At 43.4% G+C, this 19,885-nt stretch overlaps 1 protein-coding gene across 3 annotated transcripts in view; it reads left to right on the top strand.

The window, feature by feature from the left end:
• The window catches only part of CPSF160 (cleavage and polyadenylation specificity factor 160), a 67,167-nt gene extending 47,555 nt beyond the window's left edge, over positions 1–19,612 (top strand). For all 3 annotated transcript variants that reach the window (XM_086496472.1, XM_086496473.1, XM_086496474.1), the window contains 11 exons: positions 15,659–15,861; positions 15,965–16,740; positions 16,810–16,890; positions 17,047–17,109; positions 17,227–17,304; positions 17,458–17,676; positions 17,763–17,888; positions 17,968–18,144; positions 18,267–18,452; positions 18,534–18,895; positions 18,982–19,612. In XM_086496472.1, the coding sequence (XP_086352598.1) occupies positions 15,659–15,861; positions 15,965–16,740; positions 16,810–16,890; positions 17,047–17,109; positions 17,227–17,304; positions 17,458–17,676; positions 17,763–17,888; positions 17,968–18,144; positions 18,267–18,452; positions 18,534–18,895; positions 18,982–19,096 (2,386 nt within the window). In that variant the 3' untranslated portion in view covers positions 19,097–19,612. The remainder of the gene's footprint in view (positions 1–15,658; positions 15,862–15,964; positions 16,741–16,809; positions 16,891–17,046; positions 17,110–17,226; positions 17,305–17,457; positions 17,677–17,762; positions 17,889–17,967; positions 18,145–18,266; positions 18,453–18,533; positions 18,896–18,981) is intronic.
• The last annotated feature ends 273 nt before the right edge of the window (positions 19,613–19,885 follow it).

Genomic DNA, 19,885 nt, shown 5'->3' on the forward strand with positions numbered 1-19,885 from the left:
TCTTTCCTCATATCTGCATACATATAATTCTTATAGTTATCCGCATTTGCATACATCTCTTTCCTAATATCATCTCTCATAAAGCTGAGCTCTGATTTAATCATTACTTGAATTCTTTCCATTAATACATCATCCTTGACTCTGATGGTTTTCCCTGCCCGTAAAGAACCTGGCGAGAGTATACTTTCTCTGTTCCTCCGCTTGAAATTCGCTTGCATTTTTTGTGGAGTGATGAAGCTACTTGTATCATCCAACTCATCTGGTTGGTCCATCCTCAGAGAGAGTTGCTCCTTCAGCTGTAGTCCCCTGCCTGCTCCTCTTTCCCCCGCTTCTGCTTCTTCCGCTCACACTCCTCCTTCCCCCTGCTTGCTTCTGCCTGTCGCATCTTGGGTTGCGCGCATCAATTTCCTGCACTTCTCCCTGCTTCGCGTGCAGGCCTCGCTTGCCTTCCCTTCACCTTCGCGCTGTTCTACTCTGTGGCTGTGCGCATTCTGCACTCTTCAGCCCCTCTGCTGCGCAGACTGATTGCTGTGCACACCTTCAACAACCCTTGAGCTCGTGTAGGTGGCTGCTTCGCAGGTGCACACCAGCTGCCTCAGGTCGCGCTGCCGGCTTTGCTTTGCCTCAGGTTGTCCTTCAAAACGCACTTGCTTCTTCTGTTTTCGTGCATATGCAAAAGAAGATTTACGTGGAGAGAGAGAGAGAGAGAGAGAGAGAGAGAGAGAGAGAGAGAGAGAGAGAGAGAGAGAGAGAGAGAGAGAGAGAGAGAGAGAGAGAGAGAGAGAGAGAGAGAGAGAGAGAGAGGAATGAAATGATATATTAATGTCTAGACTCTACAAGAGGCCAAAATGACCTATGAGACCAACAAGTTACAAATTGGTGAATCTAATACAAAGTCTGTGTGCTAAAAGAACGACTAACATCGTAAACAAAATGTTGTAGTGAAAGTGAAAGTGGGGGAAAGACTAAAGGCTCTCTAGTCAATACAAAGGTATAAAATAATGAGGGATGCAAGAAACTTAAGCTACCAAGAAGGGGACATCTTTTAGCTCAAAGTAAATCGAGCATCGGTCGGTGTCCGATCTCCTCGATGTCCTCCATGGTCAAAAACCTAACAGGGTATCGTGCATGGCGCGCCAAAATAATCCTCCTCCTCCTCCGTATATACTGGGGTGCCCTCCTCTATTGGATCGTGGATCTGGCTAGGTCCATCGCACAATCAATCAGTGTGCCTCTAGTGGAGGTGGGATCCGAACTAGTTGATAGTTTTGTGATTTTTTTTTGAATTTCAATGATGTGTAAAGGCGTATTGAATGAGCGGCGCTTACCTCGTACAAGTCCTCCTGGTGTCCATCTGAATCAAGTTCTGGTAGATAAGTCTAGTAATCTCTGTCCATGTCATAGTGAGAGAGGGAGCTTCCCAAGAGTATTTGAAGGGAGGCAGTCTGTCTATGCTAAAACCTTGCATCTAGAATCAAGAAGTCATTTGTCCATACTAGCGAGCCGTGTATCCTCGTAAGAATGACTGTCGGGAAGACTCAAGAGCAAGCCGGGCATATTTGTTTCTGGGAAGGTCCCGCAAGCTATGTATGAAAGAGACTGATCTAGTAACTGCCTCAATCAGCACCAGAGCGGCATCTAGCTCTGCTCTAATAATCTCATGAGGTACTGAGGCCTTGGCTCTAATCATTCGGGAAATCATAGATACGAAGGGCATCTCCATCTCTTTCCATTCTTAGTGCTGCCAGCTCTGCTGTGACAACCAACTGAGGGGCCCCAAATCTTCACCCCATACATGATAGCTGAGGTATCCAAAAGCGAAAGTTTGGTTTGAGGTTGTGTCACAGACTTGGGCACCCCCTGGCACGACACACGAGAGAATTACTTAAAATAATTCACAAATTTAAAACTTGAGTCAACATGGCTCGGCGTAGTTCCGTGCCCAGAGGTATTGGCCCCAAAACATGGTGTCCCTTTCGGTATTTCTTTATTATGTTAATCCTTGAAAGAGTACAACTCTCGAAGGGTCCTCTGCTCTCAGACTCTGCGTCCAGATGCTCTCAAGAGTGAGGCCCCTTGGACTTATTTATTATTACAAGGGATGCCCAAAAGCAGAGCCCCAAAAGCTTCTAAACTTTAAAGCAAAAAGTCCCAAAAACATCTAGTAAAAAATCTACTTGAAAAAGCACTCAGCACAATTTACGAAACTCCGTACAGACTGCCACGTCAGCACCTGCCATCACAAATCTAGGAAATCCGTACTGTCTGTCCACGTCATTAGTTGGCGCAAATCCAAGAAATTCGTACTGCTGTCTCGTGGCATTTGTCAGCATGAAATTCGGGCTGCTTTTCCATACGGTTTTCTACCACGTCATCAGCTCTGTCTGCGGGTGGTCATGCCACATCACCATTTTGTGACAAGTTCCTGAAATTGAGCCTGCAAACACATCCTTTCAAGTTTGCCCAAGCTGCATAGACTCTGGTCAATCTAGCCTCTGCTGCTCTTCTCTGCGGAAAAATTGGCCCATTGAAAACTACCCCCAGATAAGTATATGCATCTGTATACTCCACAATCTCTTGCCCATAGGTAAATGTGGGAGCCGACCTCTTGACCCACTGCATTGTGGTGCTAAACACCATAACCTTGGTTTTACCAAGGTTGATAGACAATCCACTATCCTCCGCAAACACATGTAAGCCATCCAAATGGAGCTCCATTTCCTCTGGGGAGTCAAAAATCAGCACAATATCATCAACATATAACAAAAGTGGGGTCTATGTCCTTGTTAGCTGTTCTCCTCTGTCCCCTAGTCTCGTAATGTAATCAGAGGCCTCATCTACATACATACCAAACAAAGTAGGAGATAGCAGGCATCCCTGCTTCACTTCAATAGTGGAGCGAATCAGGGTAGAAATCCCCTTGGGAGTGCGTACCTAGGGTCTCCTGCTTTTACAATACGCACGATAGTAGACAAACTCCAAGTCTCAGGGAGGCCCTCACACATAGCACGATTTAACATCATAGCTAGAAGCTATGCAAGGCTCAAGCATATCTCTGGCATGATTAAAATGCTCGGGCACTAATCCCTCATGATCATAAGCTCTCCCATGCTTTATCCTGTTAATGTCTTTCCTTACTGTTGTTGGGCAAAAGAAAATGAGACATTTCTATAGCTTTGCATCCCAAGAGTGTTAAAACTTCAACCTCAACACCAAAAAGTATATCAAAACCACTCTTAGTAAACCCCAACCAAAAGGCCTATGTTCCCTTGGGAATTTACAAGCACACGCCCACCCAAAGGACCACATCACATAGGAGCAAAACCCTGTCAAAGCACGGATTTACAGCACACGTCGACCAATGCATATGAAGAAAAGCCCCCCCCCCCTCCCCTTTCACAATTGAACATCACAAACCCACAACCTCAACATCAATTCCACAATTCATAGATACATGCCCTCCAAATCTGTCTGCACACAATTTGCTACTAGGTTGCCATAGCCATAACCCTGCAGAGAACTAATCATAACTTGAAAAGCACAACTCAAATTGGGGCATTTTAAAGCTTGAAAAATGACTGGCGAGAAAGCTGAAGATGACCAAAATTGAATCTACACGCCGCTATATGCAAAATTGATGCGAACAGAAAGCTGTTCTGGCACGACTACATGTAGAGAAGGCAATGCGAGGGAAAAAACTGCATTAAAATTCCATGAAGGAGGCACAACGAGCTAAAACCTGCAAATTTCTGATCTTTGGCTGAACTTTTTTAAGTTTCCATATGAGTTTTAGTTATATACAAGTCTCACTTCAAAAAACTCACTTACGAGCACTTACAGTAACCCAACAGCTGGTGTTATGCTAGTGACTTGCCCTGTATGTATATGTGCTTGCTAAAGCAAGCTAAAAAACCCACAAAAAGAAACTCCACTCACCCTTTTGACATCAGGCGTTATGTCCATATGTACAAATTTACAAAAACCGGGGTGCCGAAAATGCGCCCAACATAGTTTGCCACACACCAGCCTGCCAGATCATTTATGATCAGCAACACAAAAGAGATCCTGTAAACCACATGAGAGAGTCTTCATTTCATCTTCATACTTAGCCCCATGATCAACAAATTGCTGAAAAGAAGGCTCGTTCTCAATTAGAGTCAACCTTGCAATATACTTCTTCAACCTGTAGCCATTAACACGTGGTTTATGTGGGGTATCATCCAAGTTAGCAAGCTGATATGTGTCATTTGGAAACCTGTTTAAGACCAAGAAAGGACCTTGCCACTTTATTTGAAACTTCTTTTGAAAAGTGCTATCAAGCTTACTATTGTAACGAAGCACCATGTCACCCTTCTTGATGTCTTTGTCCTTCACCTTCTCATTTGCCTTTGCTTGATTGTTCTTAAAGACCTGCTCATAATGCTCAAAAGCAAGCAAACCTATCCAACTGTACACATTGCAAATATAGAAGCCTCTCCTTGAATGCATCATTGGGCTCTTCTTCAAGCTTTAGCATTAGCTTCAAAGCTGGTATCTCCACCTTAATAGGAAGTAAAGCCTCTTTACCAAAAAGTAGATGAAAGGGAGAGAAACTAGTACTTGACTCGATGGCAATCCTATAAGCCCATAGAGCACAATGTAGCTCTAAATCCCAAGTCTTCACATTTTTTCTTGTCATCCTTATGAGCTCTCCATTAAACCTTTCATTCATGCCATTGCAATGGGGAAACCTGTGATGCACATGAAGCTTCTCACATAGGTAATCCACCAGCTCTCCCTTGAAACCTGGACTCTTGTTAGAAAGTAATTGTCACAAACTACTGACGTGTCAAAGCCCTGAAGAGTGGAGCCAACTTATTGTTGCCGGCCGAGGGGCCTAAACCCTAAGAAGAACAAGTAACAGTAGAAGAAGTCCTACCAACTTATGGAGACCCCGTCCGATGGGGCCTCAAATGACATAAAGGATTAAAATAAAGCAGGACCCACACACACACAAAGAAAGACTTGCGCCAAAAATTGATGACGTGGCAGTTGTATGGACATCCCGGATTTTGCGTTGACAATGTTGACGTGGCAGATTTCCGCTAAAACGCACTGACAGTGTTGACGTGGCAGTTGTACGAAATTCCATGATTTACGTTGGCAGCTTTTTGGCATTGCTTTTGAGTTTGAAGGCTTTTCATTGTAAACTGTTTTTGGGGCCTAGGGCCTTTAAATATGAGGCCATGGACTCATTCTTTGGCATGCTTCCTAGAGAAGGTACAGAGTCTGGAGTATTGGCTTGTACTGACTTGAAGCAATATAAAGAAATATCGAAAGGGGCGCCAAGGTTTAGGGCTAATACTCTCTGGGGTGAAATTCCACCACTCCGTGTCGAGTGTTGTCTTTCTCTCTCTTTCAGTTCAATTGTTATTGAAGTGAGTGTCGTCTCTCTCTCTCTCTCTTTCAGTTCAATTGTTATTGAAGTGCTGAAAGTTTGTTCAATCTGTTCTTTTCTATTGGCATGTGGTGCCCGTCTTGTGACAGTGGTATCAGAGCATTAGGTGTGTGCTTTTCTGAAAGCATACTGGTCCTACAAAAGAGCAGACAGAGCTATTGGAATTTACTTGAAGTATTCTCGAGCCCCGACCTCGGACTTATTAGCTACTCCCACCCTTACTTCATCGCGCATCGGGCGTGCTCCCGTCTTCATCGCTTTGCCTTACAGGGCATAAGCCATAAAGAACCCAAGACATGGAATTCATGGGTTCAACAGAATATTTGCAGTTTCTGTTGAACGAACTCTACGACATTCTTTCGCAGCATCCTCAACAGAATAATCCGATGTTGAAAAGTTTTCAACAATTTTTGAACTACATGTTACCCCCTCTGATGCCCCAAGTGGTACCTCCTCCTCTGGCATCAGAAAGTACGAGAGCTTCCAACTGGCAACCTTCTCAGTCGTCTTTTCGGATTGGGGAGTTTTCAGGAATATGGTGCAGCCATCTGACCCTGATCTAGTGCAACCGCCTTTGCCACCACCATTGCCCCCACCTCCACCATGCTACAATGGTTGGAGCCCATGGGGATACCCTTATTATCCATACCCGGGATATGCGCCTAACCAACCCAAAGATTTTAAAGATGGCGGTACGACAGTCAAATTTTTCACTTTTTCCGGGGTGAAAGATCGCAAGAAAGCATTGTAGTTCCTACAATAATTCGACAACATCTATGCTTTGAGGAACTATACAGAAGAATCCAAGATTTCTCGAGCAGTTGGATTTCTTAAAGATAATGCTATGCAATGGTGGAGTTCAATCGCGACACAACCACATGCTCCAAGGACCTGGCAAGCTTTCAAGACAGTTTTGGCACGTAGTTACACGACTTCTATGTTTGAAGTCTGGATTTGGGCAGAGTGGGGCAACTTGAAAAATGCTTGCCACCGAAACCATGAACGAATATAACCAAAGGTTTCTCGTCGTGTACCTTCCGGTGTCCTTCTTTAGATTTGTTCCCTTGGAGGCCCAATGCGAGCGATACACCATTGGACTACCATCACCATTGTAGGAATATTGTCTATCCAAGCAAGTCTCCACCATGCAAGAACTTATGGACCATGCCGCGGTCGGCTACAAACTGATGAAGGGGAAGCTAGAGTTTACCACAGAAGAATCTCCGGCCACTAATCACAACTCTCGGCAACAACGAACAAATTCGTTACGTGAAAATCAACCGCAAAGTCCTCGTTTGACGCCTGAACAACGAGACACCTTACTACAAGAAGGCCGATGCTTTGGATGCTTTCAAACAAGGCATAGTCATTCTAGTTGTCCCAAACGCATTGATAGACCAAAGGAGCCGACGCGCGTACCAACAGTCAACATAATCCCAACATCACCTCCTGCTAAGAGAGCTAGACCCGTTGTTGGACTAGTTCTTGATATTTATGGCATACGCCTTGAGAGTACAAATGAATTGTGTCGAGCATATGGCAAAGTCAATGGCTTCAAAGCCCTCATTTTCTTTGACCTGGGAGGTACAAAGAACTTTATCCATCCAGAATTCTTAAAGCAGATGCACTTTGATTATGATGCAGAGGGTGAAGAAATTGAAGTTGAGCTAGACACGAGGCAAACTCAGAAAGCGGTACCATTCATTGGTGCTCTTCCAGTGACTATTGAAGATTATCATGGAAAAGCTGATTTCCACATCATGAAGTTGGGCAATTGCGACGTTCTCTTGGGCATGCGTTGGCACGACAAGAACGATGCGACTCTTTAGGTTCGGAACCGAACCATCACCGTGATGTAGAAGGACAAGCCAGTCGTCCTCAAAGTTCGGTTGTCCGAACAAAACCTTGAATGAGCTCTCTACTTGTTTTTCTTTATAGCTAGAAAGTATTGTTTGAAATTTGTTTGAAATGGATGGTATCTGTCTTGAACTTGTCTTGGTGCCGATTTGAATTGTTTGACTCTGGTTTTAATACTAGTTTCAATGATTGGTGATTTTAGTCCTGGATGGAGTAGTGAGAAATGATTTGAGAATGCTTGTTCATACTCATGGCTCGGACCTTTGTGGTTATTTGCGGGGGGAGTATTGAATGATTGAAAAGTGTTGTTTTTACTCATGGCTCGGACCAACAACCTTCCAAGGACATTATGTAGAAGTCCTCATGCCCCAAATACCCCTGACAATGCAACCGAAGTTTGCCAATGACACGTGTAATGGCTACGTCTCTGCCGGGTGCCACTAGAATTGCCTTTGCTAGTGGTCCTATCCGATCGGGTGTGATCTTGAGCCGTGCCGCCAATTCAGGTGAAATGAAGTTGGCCTTGGCTCCTCCATCAAAGAAGATCAGGGCTTCTTGGTCTTTCACTTTGCCCCATGCTCGGCAAAGTTCTGAACTCTCGTCAATCGTGCTTGGGTGAGTACCCATGCAATCTGGAACCAGTCCTGCTTTCAGCTTGTCTTTTTGTCCACGTTCCTCAGCTGCTTTCGAACCCTCAGGCCTGTCTTCATCGTTGTCGTTATGTTCTTTCGGTGCCTTTTTAGGGCACTTTGCGGAGATATGCCCAGTTTCCCCGCATTCAAAACACTTCCCCTCTTTGATGTAGAGAGCTCTCTCTCGAAGAGTGAGCTTGGGTCATGCATCCTTTTCTTTCTTTGCTGGGTTGCTCTTCTTCTTTCTACTTTGATTGTTCGAAGTCTGTTCGGTCCTGTGCGTCATGATTTCATCGGTGGGGTAGGTCATACTGCCTGAATGAATGGCAAAACCCCGTTTTGCATGACTCATCAGTTCCTGAATGGAATTTGACTTTTGTTCTAAGCAATGATCTCGGATCTCTATAATAAGTCCCAAGGTAAACCGCTCAATCTGTTCTTTGAACGTGATCTTCTTAAATGAAGAGGCTGGTAGAAAGGAGCTCCAAATCTCTCGCAATATGCGTCCAATGTATCCTTCTTGGTCATCTGAAGATGGTTCCAAGTAGTTTGTATGTCGCGTTTGTACTCTTGAGTCAGCCAAGAAGAAATAAAAAGCCTTTTAAATTTCAGCCATTTTACTTGCGCTGTCTTGTTCAATAGAAGCGTGGACCACCAAGTTCAAGCATTTCCCTTGAAGTAAGAGGTAGCCCTCCGAATCTTGGAGTGCTCTGAGTAACGGCCTCCAGAGAAAGCTAAGTCAAACTGCTAGACCACCAAGTTCGAGCATTTCCCTTGAAGTAAGAGGTAGCCCTCCGAATCTTGGAGTGCTCTGAGTAACGGCCTCCAGAGAAAGCTAAGTCAAACTGCTGTATGAAGGCCAAAGCCTTCGAAGCATCTCGATATCCAAAAAACGTGTCAAATTTAATTGATTGTCCACCTTCTTTAAACTCTCGGACTTTCTTGCTTTTATCCTCCAGAAAGTCATACTGGTTGGCTTTATAAAAATTCTTCTTCTTTGCATAAAAGCTGTTGTTGTCAGAGTGCGAACTATCCGAAGACGAGTCCTCCTTAGAACTGTCAACAACTGGGCGAGATTTAGACTTCTTTGCCTTTTTCTTGCCCTTTCCGAAGCTTTGTCTTTTGCTTCGCTTTTTCCCTTTTCTGTCTTCTTTGCTCGAGTCAGAGGAGCTAGAAGAACTCTCAGAAGAAGAAGAAGAAGAAGGAGAAGAAGAACTGGGTACTCCTTCAAATCGAACACGCTTCTTCAACTTTCTTGCCGATGCAAATGTAGACCGATGACCCACATAACGCGGGAAGTCAGTTCCTTTCTTCTTTTTTTTGTCGTGCTTTTCTGCTTTGTTCTGCGCGTCAAAAAGCTGAGAAATCCGTGAATCAACCACCTCTTCTAATTCTTGGTCTGTATACATCCTTGGAGTAGGATGTTTCTTGAGTGCCGGTTTGAGGGGTGGTTTGCCGCCATTGTGAATGCACCTCGTCGAAGGATGTCTGGCTCATAAATTTTGCAAATTTCGGGTCCTTCGCAAAATTTCGCATCATCTTTGTTGCATCGTCGATCAATCGTCGACGTTCCATCTCTTCAAGCTCTGCCTGAGTAGGCCGAGGTGGGCCGTACTCCTCATGTGAATCTTCTTCGTAATCTCTTCACGCATCTGGGATGCAGAGGAAGTCGACTGATCTTTGTCTGAATCCATAATTGCTGCGTAAAAAGGATCGGATTTCTCGGTCGGAGAGAAATCGGCCGCGCTCTGATACCGCTGTAACAGACTTGGACACTCCAAGTCAAGATTCTACCGCAATACGGCAAGAATTGACTTCAAAACAGTTCACAATTTACAAATTGATTCGACACGGCCCGACGGAGTTTCGTGCCTAGAGATATTGGCCCCAAAGATTGGCGTCCCTTTTGGTATTTCTTTTTGTATTAATCTGCAACTCAAAGAAGAAAGGAGTGGGAGGCTTTCATTCTCAGACTGCGTCCAGATGCTATGAGAAGTGAGAGGCCTAGCCACACTTATAAAGGTTTACAAGGGATGCTAAAAGCAGAGCCCCAAAAGTTTTAAATTTAAAAGCCTTGCAATAAATAAAGCAAAAGCTCTCTCTCTCTCTCTCTCTCTCTCTCTCTCTCTCTCTCTCTCTCTCAACTGCCTTGGGTAGCCAAAAAACAGGTGAAAGTGTAGCTGAAAATCCGTACGCAGTCTGCCACGTCAGCAGCCCTGCTTTTTGCGCTGTGAATCGCGGAGATTGTATGGCAATGCCATGTCAGCAGGGTTCTGTATTTCCCAGATCCGTACAATACAGCCACGTCATCATTTCTGCCAGCATGGCATTGTTCCATGCCAAGAGAGGGGGTGTGTGTGCGTACTGGGCAGCCACGTCACCGGTTTGTGACAGGTTATGGAGTTTTCATGCAGAGTCTTTGGTGGTGGTAGTGCTTTTTCTGCTCGGATACGTCTGCTTATGGCCTCGGAGACCAAGAGTTGGCTATTGGAGATTCTTTGGTTGAAGTTTACGGCCTCCTTGTCGAGGTCTAGGTGGCTTGCTTCTGCTTCTGCTTCAACTCTTTGCTTCCTTCTTGCTTTACTCCCTTGCTCCTAGCTTTCATCGTAGCACCCATCTTTGTAACTTTGTATCACTTCCCCTATGGTTTGTGGATGTTGAACATTACAAGGGTTTTTTCACCATCAGATCCATACTATTCGGTGTCCCTACTGGCAGATATAATGCCGTCGGGCTTGTAACTTTGATTACATAATACGAAAAGGTATCATGTGAGAGTGTGCGCGGGGGGGGGGGGGGGGGGGGGGGGGGGGAGAGAGAGAGAGAGAGAGAGAGAGAGAGAGAGAGAGAGAGAGAGAGAGAGCACAAAACGCTGGTGTATGTGGAAGAAAGGGTGATAAGCCCCCCATGAGTACCAAGGAAGAGGACCTGTCAATACAACGTATGTGAAATGGGTACCCCACTGACCCCATATATATGAGTGCCCAAGGGGAGTCCATACTGGGTGGGCAGCTGTCCCAAACTTGGACGGCCGAACAAAACTGCAGCCTATACATGGGTGGCCAGCCTGGAGACATACTAGCGGTACAAGTATGCCGTAGACCTATGTGAAGCAGCAGAGTGGTGTAAATCTAACACCCCCTCTTAGCACCGTATGTTGAACAAACCACATGAAGCCGAAGATGTGAGACAAAGGATGAAGATGTCTGCAACACTCTGGCTTGTTCGAACCGTCGAGAGATCTCCATGGTAAAGTGCCATCACGAAGAGTGTAGCAAACTACTGTACTCTGCTGATACAGGGTGGAGATACTGCGTGAACGTATCGAATTGAGCGTGAAAACGACTCCTTGTCGTAAAAGAAGTGCCAATAGGCTTGCAAGTGTCCTGTCCAGTAGGATATGTGCTATTTGTAGTCAAACCGTCTAGAGGAAATGGGGAAGCCCATGAACCGTCATGAGCATGACTGGAAGCCTGTCAATGCATGAACCTGCAACCCAAGGTGGCCAGGTGGCTAAGTTGTGAAAAACTCCAAGACGGCCAGATGTAGCAATCTGCGTAGTACACGTCCTCCGAAACAAGGAAAGCCAAACTAAACAGCCTGCACTGTAGAAGCTACCGCAAGCTGCAACAGTCACCGATAGACCGCATGAACCACCACTGGATGGTGCCTTGTGAGTAGGTAGGGTAATCCAAGATGAGGGAAAAGTCAGACTCAACAGTCTGCGCTATGAAGGGCCTCTGAGAAGAGATGTAGTTAAACCAAGCTGTTTGCACCGTAATCATCCTGTATGAAGAAGGGAAGCCAGACTGAGAAGTCTGCGCATGCTTCCAGATCTCTCAAAGCCATTTGAGGTCCAATGTGATGCTTCTGGTGATTGCCTTGGAGCAGTCTTTCTTCAAGAAGGGCATGCCATAGCATATGAGAGCCGAAGGCTCAATACGGATGAACAAGTCTTGGACATTTATGAGAAAGAGCTTTTAGCCGTTCCACATGCCCTAGATACATGGAAGCACTATTTATTGGGGACTCCATTCATTTTACGAACAGACCACCAAAGTCTCAAGTACTTCATGACGCAAACCAAGCTTTCCGACAAACAAATGAGGTGGGCAATTTTTTTTTCGCAATTTTATTTTCATATTGCTCACATTGGTGGTAAGCACAATCAAGTAGCCGATGCACTTTCACTACGACCAAAAGTCAATGCGGTGTCTATATCAACTCAGAATGATCTATCTTCCATGATAGGTGAGTATGCTATTGACCCTGACTTCAAAAATGTAATGTCAACCCTTGCTTTGGGGAAGAAAAAGGAACCATTCACCTTGCAGGATGGTTATCTTCTGCATGGCAATAGGCTATGTGGTACCCACTCCCTTCGTGAGAAAGTCATGTATGAATCCCATGCTCCTCACTATGAGGGGCATAGAGGCATTCAACCTACGCTTCGAGGAGTAGAAACATACTTCTATTGGCCTACCATGAAAGTGGACATACAAGAGTATGTTTCAAAATGTGTGGTATGCCAAAAGACTAAGTATGATAGAGGGAAGAAACCTGGATTACTCCAACCATTGCCAATCCTTAATTCACCATGAGAGAGTATATCCATAGATTTTATCTTTGGATTACTCAAGTCTATCCATGGGAATACGGGAATATGGACACTAATCGACAAGTTTAGCAAGCAAGCATACTTTATTCCTATCAAAAAGACTATTAACGCACATTAAATGGGAACCATCTCCATATCTCAGATTTTCAAACACCATGGATTACCAACATCCATCGTGTCAGATAGAGATCCTAGAATGATCAGTAATTTTTGGAAAGGTCTCTTTGAAAATCTAGGTACAAGATTGAATTTCTCTTCGGCCTACCACCCACAAACGGATGGCCAAAGTGAGATAGCCAATCTTATGATACTCGATCTACTAAAGACTTATGTTACAGAAGTAGATCAACGATCACAATGGGAGAAGTACTTACCCCTTGTAGAGTATGGGTACAATAATACTGTCCATACTACTATAGGAAAAGCACCTTTTGAGATCATAGAGGGAAGACTTAAAAGTCCCTTGCTACAAAGTACATGGGAAGATCTTTATTGCTGATGAGTATAGCCGTGACCTACAAGAATCTTTTCAAAAGGTTAAGGAGGCTATATCCATCTCTCAACAAAGGCAAAAAGTTGTCGCTGACAAGCACAAACATTTAAAGAAAATGATTGGGTCTTACTTAAGTTTTCCAAGGCTCAATTGAGGCAAATGACGGGCAAAAATCCTACGGGCCATTAAAAGTATTATGCTAAATTATCAAAAAGATACTATGGTCCTTTTCAAATCTTGAAGCCAATCAATGACATGGCTTATCAATTTAAGTTGCCCAACTATTGGCTCATACACAATGCTTTTCATGTGAGCCTACTTAAGCCCTACAAAGGAGAGCCACCAATAGAACCAATTATTGAAGACCCTCCAGAAATGGAAGACCAAGAAGAGGTGCTACAACCCAAAGCTATCCTTCGGCATGAAGACAAGGTGCTACGGCATGGTAAGATTATCCGACAGTATCTTATTAAGTTCAAAAATTATCCATTTGAAGATGCTAGATGGATGCAAGGAACACAGCTTAAGGATAGTACATGAACCTTGTCAATGCTTACAATGCTGCTCTAGAGTAAGTAAATGTAAATGCTTTCTAAATGAACAATATTTTTGTCTTATAAGACTAATCCTCTTTTGTTCACAAATTCAAATAGTATGCATGCTTAGAATCATGTTTGTAATGACGACGTCACTCAAACACGAAGTAGAATTTGTCACTCTACTTTGGGAGTATGATACGGACTAAAGAGCAAACATGCTTGCGGCAGCTATGTCTCCCAAGCACCAAATGGACTAGTCATGCATTTTGGAATGATGTCGTAGGGTGAAAAGGGATCCTCTACCCGTAAAGAAACGCAGACTAATGACTAAGACTTTATCTCTTCTACTTCATAGTCGAGGACGACTATGATTTCAAGAGAGATAATGTCATAAAATCTAATATCTAACCAATCCAAATGATTTTCATATTAAACTGGTCATTTAATGTGGGAGAATAAATAGGAATAAGAGTTAGAATATAGACATGTGCTTATGGATTTGTCTCAACACGGGGCCAAGGTTAAAAGGGGTCCAAATGAGAGATGATATGTTAAAGAGCAATGCTACCGAATGGAGCTTAAAGACCTCAAGGTTAGCTTCATTAAAGACCTCCAAAAGTTAGTGTTCAAAAGTCCTTTGACCTTATGCAAGCTAGGGCTGACTTTGAGGTGGGAATCCTACTCAAGCATGAGGTGCTTGTTAGCTTGCTAAGTGTTAGTGGGAACCTTACTTAAAAGCTTGAGGTGTTTTTCATATGCTTAAATGACTAAGGTTCTTGAAGTATTCAATTCAAAGACAACTCTCAAGAGACATCAACGTTTTGATGCTTGATTGATTAAATCCTTGAAGTATTCAATTCAACCAAATGACTTAATAAGCATAAAAGACACATGTTCAAATGATCCTCCACATGTGGCCTTCATGATGTGCTTGAATGCTATTGGATAGGTTTTTAAAGGCTCCAATAAGAATTTAGATATATAAAAATAAGTAATTAAGTTCTTTCTCTCAAAGAAGAAAAAGAGAACACTGTTCAAATGAAATAATAAAATAAAAAGAGAGAGAGAGAGAGAGAGAGAGAGAGAGAGAGAGAGAGGTGGACCAAGCATGAGAGGGGGGTATACTCTTACACACACGCGCGCACACACACACACACACACATTCTCTCATTGTGTGGAGTGGAATGCAAGAGCTCCATCTCCTACTCCAAGCTTGTTGAGAAGTGGAGAGTCTACACCAACACTCTTGGCTATGGAATGAAAATCCAACCAAGAGCCATGCTTCAATGCTTAAGCTTGCCATCTTCTTCATCTTCATTACTATGCTATTATGCTATGATAAGCAAGAAGAGTGATGATAAGTGAGGAACTATTTCTTTCTCCTATGGATGATTCTTCCTTCTCTTCTCTACCCTCATTCCCTGCTAGCTCTCTCCACCTTTAAAGGTGTTTGAGGCCTTGGGATTGAGGCTTGGGATAGTTAATACTTTTTGCAAAGTTTATGTTAAGCTCGTGATGCATGAAGCTTTCCATCTTCATAGCATCACCAAGGTCACAAGGAACACAAAGATTGTATTGTAACAAGTCTCTCTTGATGGGAGTCTATAATACAAACGCCTTTTGGAGAGAGGACCGGCTCCAAGTAAATCCGGTCCTCAACTATTGTCATGTTCTCTAATACTCTCTCTCTTGCAAAAGTATTGTTCATGCAAAGTTAATTAAGTACTATGTTCATGTTGCTATCATTAATTAAGTTCACCCTCTATGTTCTCAAAGTAATCTCACAAAAATGCTCACTCTAATTCTCTTAATTCCGCTATTCTCAAAGCTCATAGACCATTTCCATTACAAGAATCGTCTTCTCTCTCTACGTTGGGAAAAGGGCCAAAAAGCCCACTCTCTCTCTACGCGGGGGAAAACAGAGCACCGGGATGTGAGCAAGCAGGGGGGGAGGGGGCGTGCGAGCAGGGGCAGGGCGAGTGCAGAGCAGCACACAGAGAGAGAGAGAGAGAGAGAGAGAGAGAGAGAGAGAGAGAGAGAGAGAGAGAGAGAGAGAGAGAATCTAGTGAATTGTGACTGCAGGAAACGAGTTGTGCAGGTGTTTTCTCGAGGTGTACGGTTGCTTGATGGAGCATACATGACTCAAGAGCTTCGCATTGAGGCTGGTCCTTCAAAAGTAGATGGAACCTCCAAGTTGGATAATATATGTGTTGCTTATGCATCGATTGTAGATCCTTATGTCCTGCTCAAGATGACAGATGGGACATTACAACTAGTGACCGGCGGTAGTCCGAATTTTGATATTGGCACAAGCTTTTGCAGTGTGATCTCCAAGAAGCTTCTTTAGCATTTCAATGTGGTTTGATCATTTTTTCTGCTTGTCTGCAGATCCTACAAACTGCAATGTTTCAGTTTCTTCTCCTCCAATGTTTCAAAGCTCTGGGGACCCAGTTACTGCTTGCTCTCTATATCAGGATAGAGGACCTTCTCCTTGGTTGCGTAGAACAAGCATGGATGCCTGGCTAGCTCCAACTTTTGACGTAGTGGACATTAGTGATGGGTCTGATAGTATTCAATGTGATATCTACTGTGTAATTTGCAGACGAAGCGGAAGGCTGGAGCTGTTTGAGCTTCCAAACTTAATCTGTGTTTTTTCGATCAACGACCTTCCACATGGATACAGATTCCTCTATGATTTTAGAGGATTGTCCAAAACCAATCTGGAAGGAACACGAAAAGAGACTATAGAGTTGCAAACACAGGACTCTGCGAAACAGGATCCAAGTGCTTTATTGTATGTTATCGAGGTCTGCATGGAGAAGTGGAGTGATAAGTTTGGTCGACCATTCCTGCTAGCAGTATTAAGCGATGGAACATGTCTTTGCTATCATGCTTATTTGTACGAGGCAACAGACAATAGCCCAGTATTAGAGGATGGTAATGAACCAGGAACAGGCGTCTTGGGCACTGTGACATCAAGATTGAAGAACCTGCGATTTGTGAGGTTGGGATTAGATCGGGCCTCTGGAGAAGATGATGTTGCATCACTTAAGCCAAGTATTGTTTCTTTCAGAAATGTTAGTGGGCTTAGAGGTGCATTTATAACAGGGTCAAGGCCTGTTTGGCTGATGAATTTTAGGGAAAGGTTGCAAGTACATCCTCAGGTATGCATAACCAGAAGAAGATTGTTCAGCCATTCCGGACATCAGCTGACAGGCGTTTTGTTTTTGCAGCTTTGTGATGGTGCAATTGTTGCATTCACTCCTTTGCACAACATCAACTGTAATCATGGTCTCATATATGTAACTGCACAAGTTAGTATATATTAGATTTTGTGTATTCAGTGCTTTGTGTCATCCTGTCTCTAGCCTTTGATTCCTGTACTGTCTCTTTGCACTCTGAGACTGACACTTTCAAATCTTGCGGTGTTTTTTTTTTCAAACATAAGTTTGTCTCTTTTATATTATCAGGGATTATTGAAGATTTGCCAGTTGCCTATTTTAAACTATGACATTGATTGGGCTGCTTATAAGGTGGCTATTCTCTTGTAGCTTATGTTCTCCAGTTATTGTGAATTTCTGACAATTTTTTTCTCTTTTTGACCTTTGTGAAGTTCTGACATATTTTTTTCTTTTTGAACTTCCTTTCAGATCCCTTTGAAAGGGACACCTCATCAAATAACATATCATGCTGATGCAAATTTGTACGCTGTCATTGTTTCATCTACGGTGAGAGCCTTGGACACCTGCTCGGGTGTTTGTAACCAGGACTTGTAGATTTTGCTGAACTGCAATTTCAGGACTGTATTGGCAGGCTTAGAAATTTTCAAATTGCTTGCTTCCCGCGTGTAGTCTAAACCAGTGATGTACGATCACTTGCAGGTCCAAAAGCCAGTGGCACAGATAATAGAGTCGGCTGATCAAGGAACTGCCTTTATCACCGAATTGGAGAATGAAGATGGAGAGCGGATGGTCAATCTGGAAGAGTTTGAAGTCCGCATAATTGAAGCTGGAAGAGCAGGAACAGTGTGGGACACAAGGACGGTCTTGCCCATGCAAATGTTTGAGCATGCATTGACCGTTCGTATTGTGAACGTCAAGGTCAGTTTTCATACACGTGTCTGGATTTGTTTTCATCAGCATCTTGTGAAGTTCAGGAAACATACATTGCTTGATGGCTTTGCCAGGGTCCTGAGCAGATGCAAACATTACTTGCAATTGGTACTGCTTATGTACAAGGGGAAGATGTTCCCTCAAGGGGTCGAATCATTTTAATGTCTCTCGGGCAGGACTCAAATGATCCTTCATGCTGGGTATTGGTTTGTCTGATAGTTATATCTCCATACAGTTGGTTTACATCTTTCCTGATCATCTGAATACGGTTTTCAACAGGCAACTGAAGTTTTCTCAAAGGAGTGTAAACAAGGAGCGATCACTGCTATAGCTGCCCTTCAGGGTCATTTGCTTGTAGCTATTGGAACAAAGATATTTCTTCATAGTTGGAATGGAACCGATCTTGAAGGAACAGCTTTTTATGATGCTCCTTTATATGTCATGAGCCTGAACATTGTATGTACTATGTCTCTCTTTTTGTTCAATATCTATTTGTACTTTCCATCATTCTGTATAAAAGCTATTAGTTTAGATTATGTAGTACTCCTGTCTAAGCCTTTTTTCCAACCATCTTACAGGTAAAAAATTTTGTGCTGTTTGGTGACATACATAAGAGTATTTATTTCTTATGCTGGAAAGAGGATGGTGCACAGCTTGTTCTTTTAGCTAAGGATTTTGGAAGTTTGGACTGTTTTGCAACGGAATTTCTGATTGATGGTAGCACTCTTAGCCTGATGGTTTCTGATAGTCGGAAAAATATACAGGTAAGTTAAACTAATGGTTTTGTAATTATTTTATTGTGCTCCTTAAAATCGAGTCTTTTATGTTGCTAAATCATGGGGCAGATATTTTCATATTCCCCAAAGAGTGTGGAGAGCTGGAAGGGGCAGAAGCTGCTGCCAAGAGCAGAATTCCATGTCGGTTCGCACATTTCAAAGTTTACCCGCTTGCCCATGCTCCCCACTACAAGCTCTGCGCGCACAAATAGATATGCTCTCCTTTTTGGAACGCTTGATGGAAGTATAGGCTGTGTTGCTCCCTTGGATGAGCTGACCTTTCGCCGATTGCAGTCTTTACAAAAAAAACTCGTCGATGCTGTTCCTCACGTTGCTGGTTTGAATCCAAATGCATTTCGACAATTCAAAGCATGTGGGCAAACACATCGGCCCGGGCCAGATAATATTGTAGATTGTGAACTTTTATTCCAGTAAGCATTGTCCCTTGGAATTTTGGAGCGGTTACTATTTTGAATGCAAGAATTAATCATGTTGGGAAAATGTGTGATTCTTGCAGCTATGAAATGCTGGCTGTCAAAGAGCAACTCGATTTAGCTCATCAAATAGGGACCACACGCTCTCATATTCTCTCCAATCTCAGTGACCTCACTGTCAGCACAGGGTTTTTGTAGTTTAATCTGCGAGCAGGATAAGATTGATGGAGAAGCCAATAAATTCTGCTGAAAAGAACAATGATGGTGCCATCAATTTGTGGAGCTTGTGGAGGTCATCAATCGTATGGGATCCATAGAGGACGTTAATCAGTAAATAGGCTTCGTGGTGACTCCCGAAACTTCAAGGTGGCTAAAAAAGAGCATTTGGATGGAGCATAGTACGAGTCGTCATCCCAAGGCAACTCATTTCATTTCGGATGTTCTCTGCGAACTTCTTGGAATCTTTTGCGAGTGCATCGTGTTTACCTCGGGCATGTTGTAAACTGCAGCATTACGGTAGCTTTTTGTGGCAGCACACATTCATCGTCAAAGGAGGGCTAATGTTACAGAGAAGACAACAACATTTTTATTAGAAACAGTCTTGCTGTTAAATGATGCAAGATCACAGTAATTACTATTTTGCAGATATGTTGGAATCCTGTCAGTGTACTAGCATTTGTCAGTGTACGATATGTAACCGAACATTTCTGTCGAGATCACGTATTGTCTTGTCTTATTTCTAGTATAGCTGTGGTGCTGAAGACTTCACAGGTCTCAATAAAGCATGGATTTTTTTTTTCCAATTATTGTTCACATGTTTTGCAGTTTTGTACAAAAACTGACGGTGCGTTTGATGGTTGGGTTTAGCATAGCAAGGGTGCATCAGGCGCTTGAACATGAGCCCATGTCTAGCGATTTCTTCACGAATTCTCTCAACCATGCTTCAAGGTATTCCAGTCGTTGGCTACACTTTTCCTTGCACTGTAC

The sequence above is a fragment of the Adiantum capillus-veneris genome, chromosome 23, assembly GCF_014529385.1.
Source record: "Adiantum capillus-veneris isolate H3 chromosome 23, ASM1452938v2, whole genome shotgun sequence".
NCBI classification, from domain to species: Eukaryota; Viridiplantae; Streptophyta; class Polypodiopsida; order Polypodiales; family Pteridaceae; genus Adiantum; species Adiantum capillus-veneris.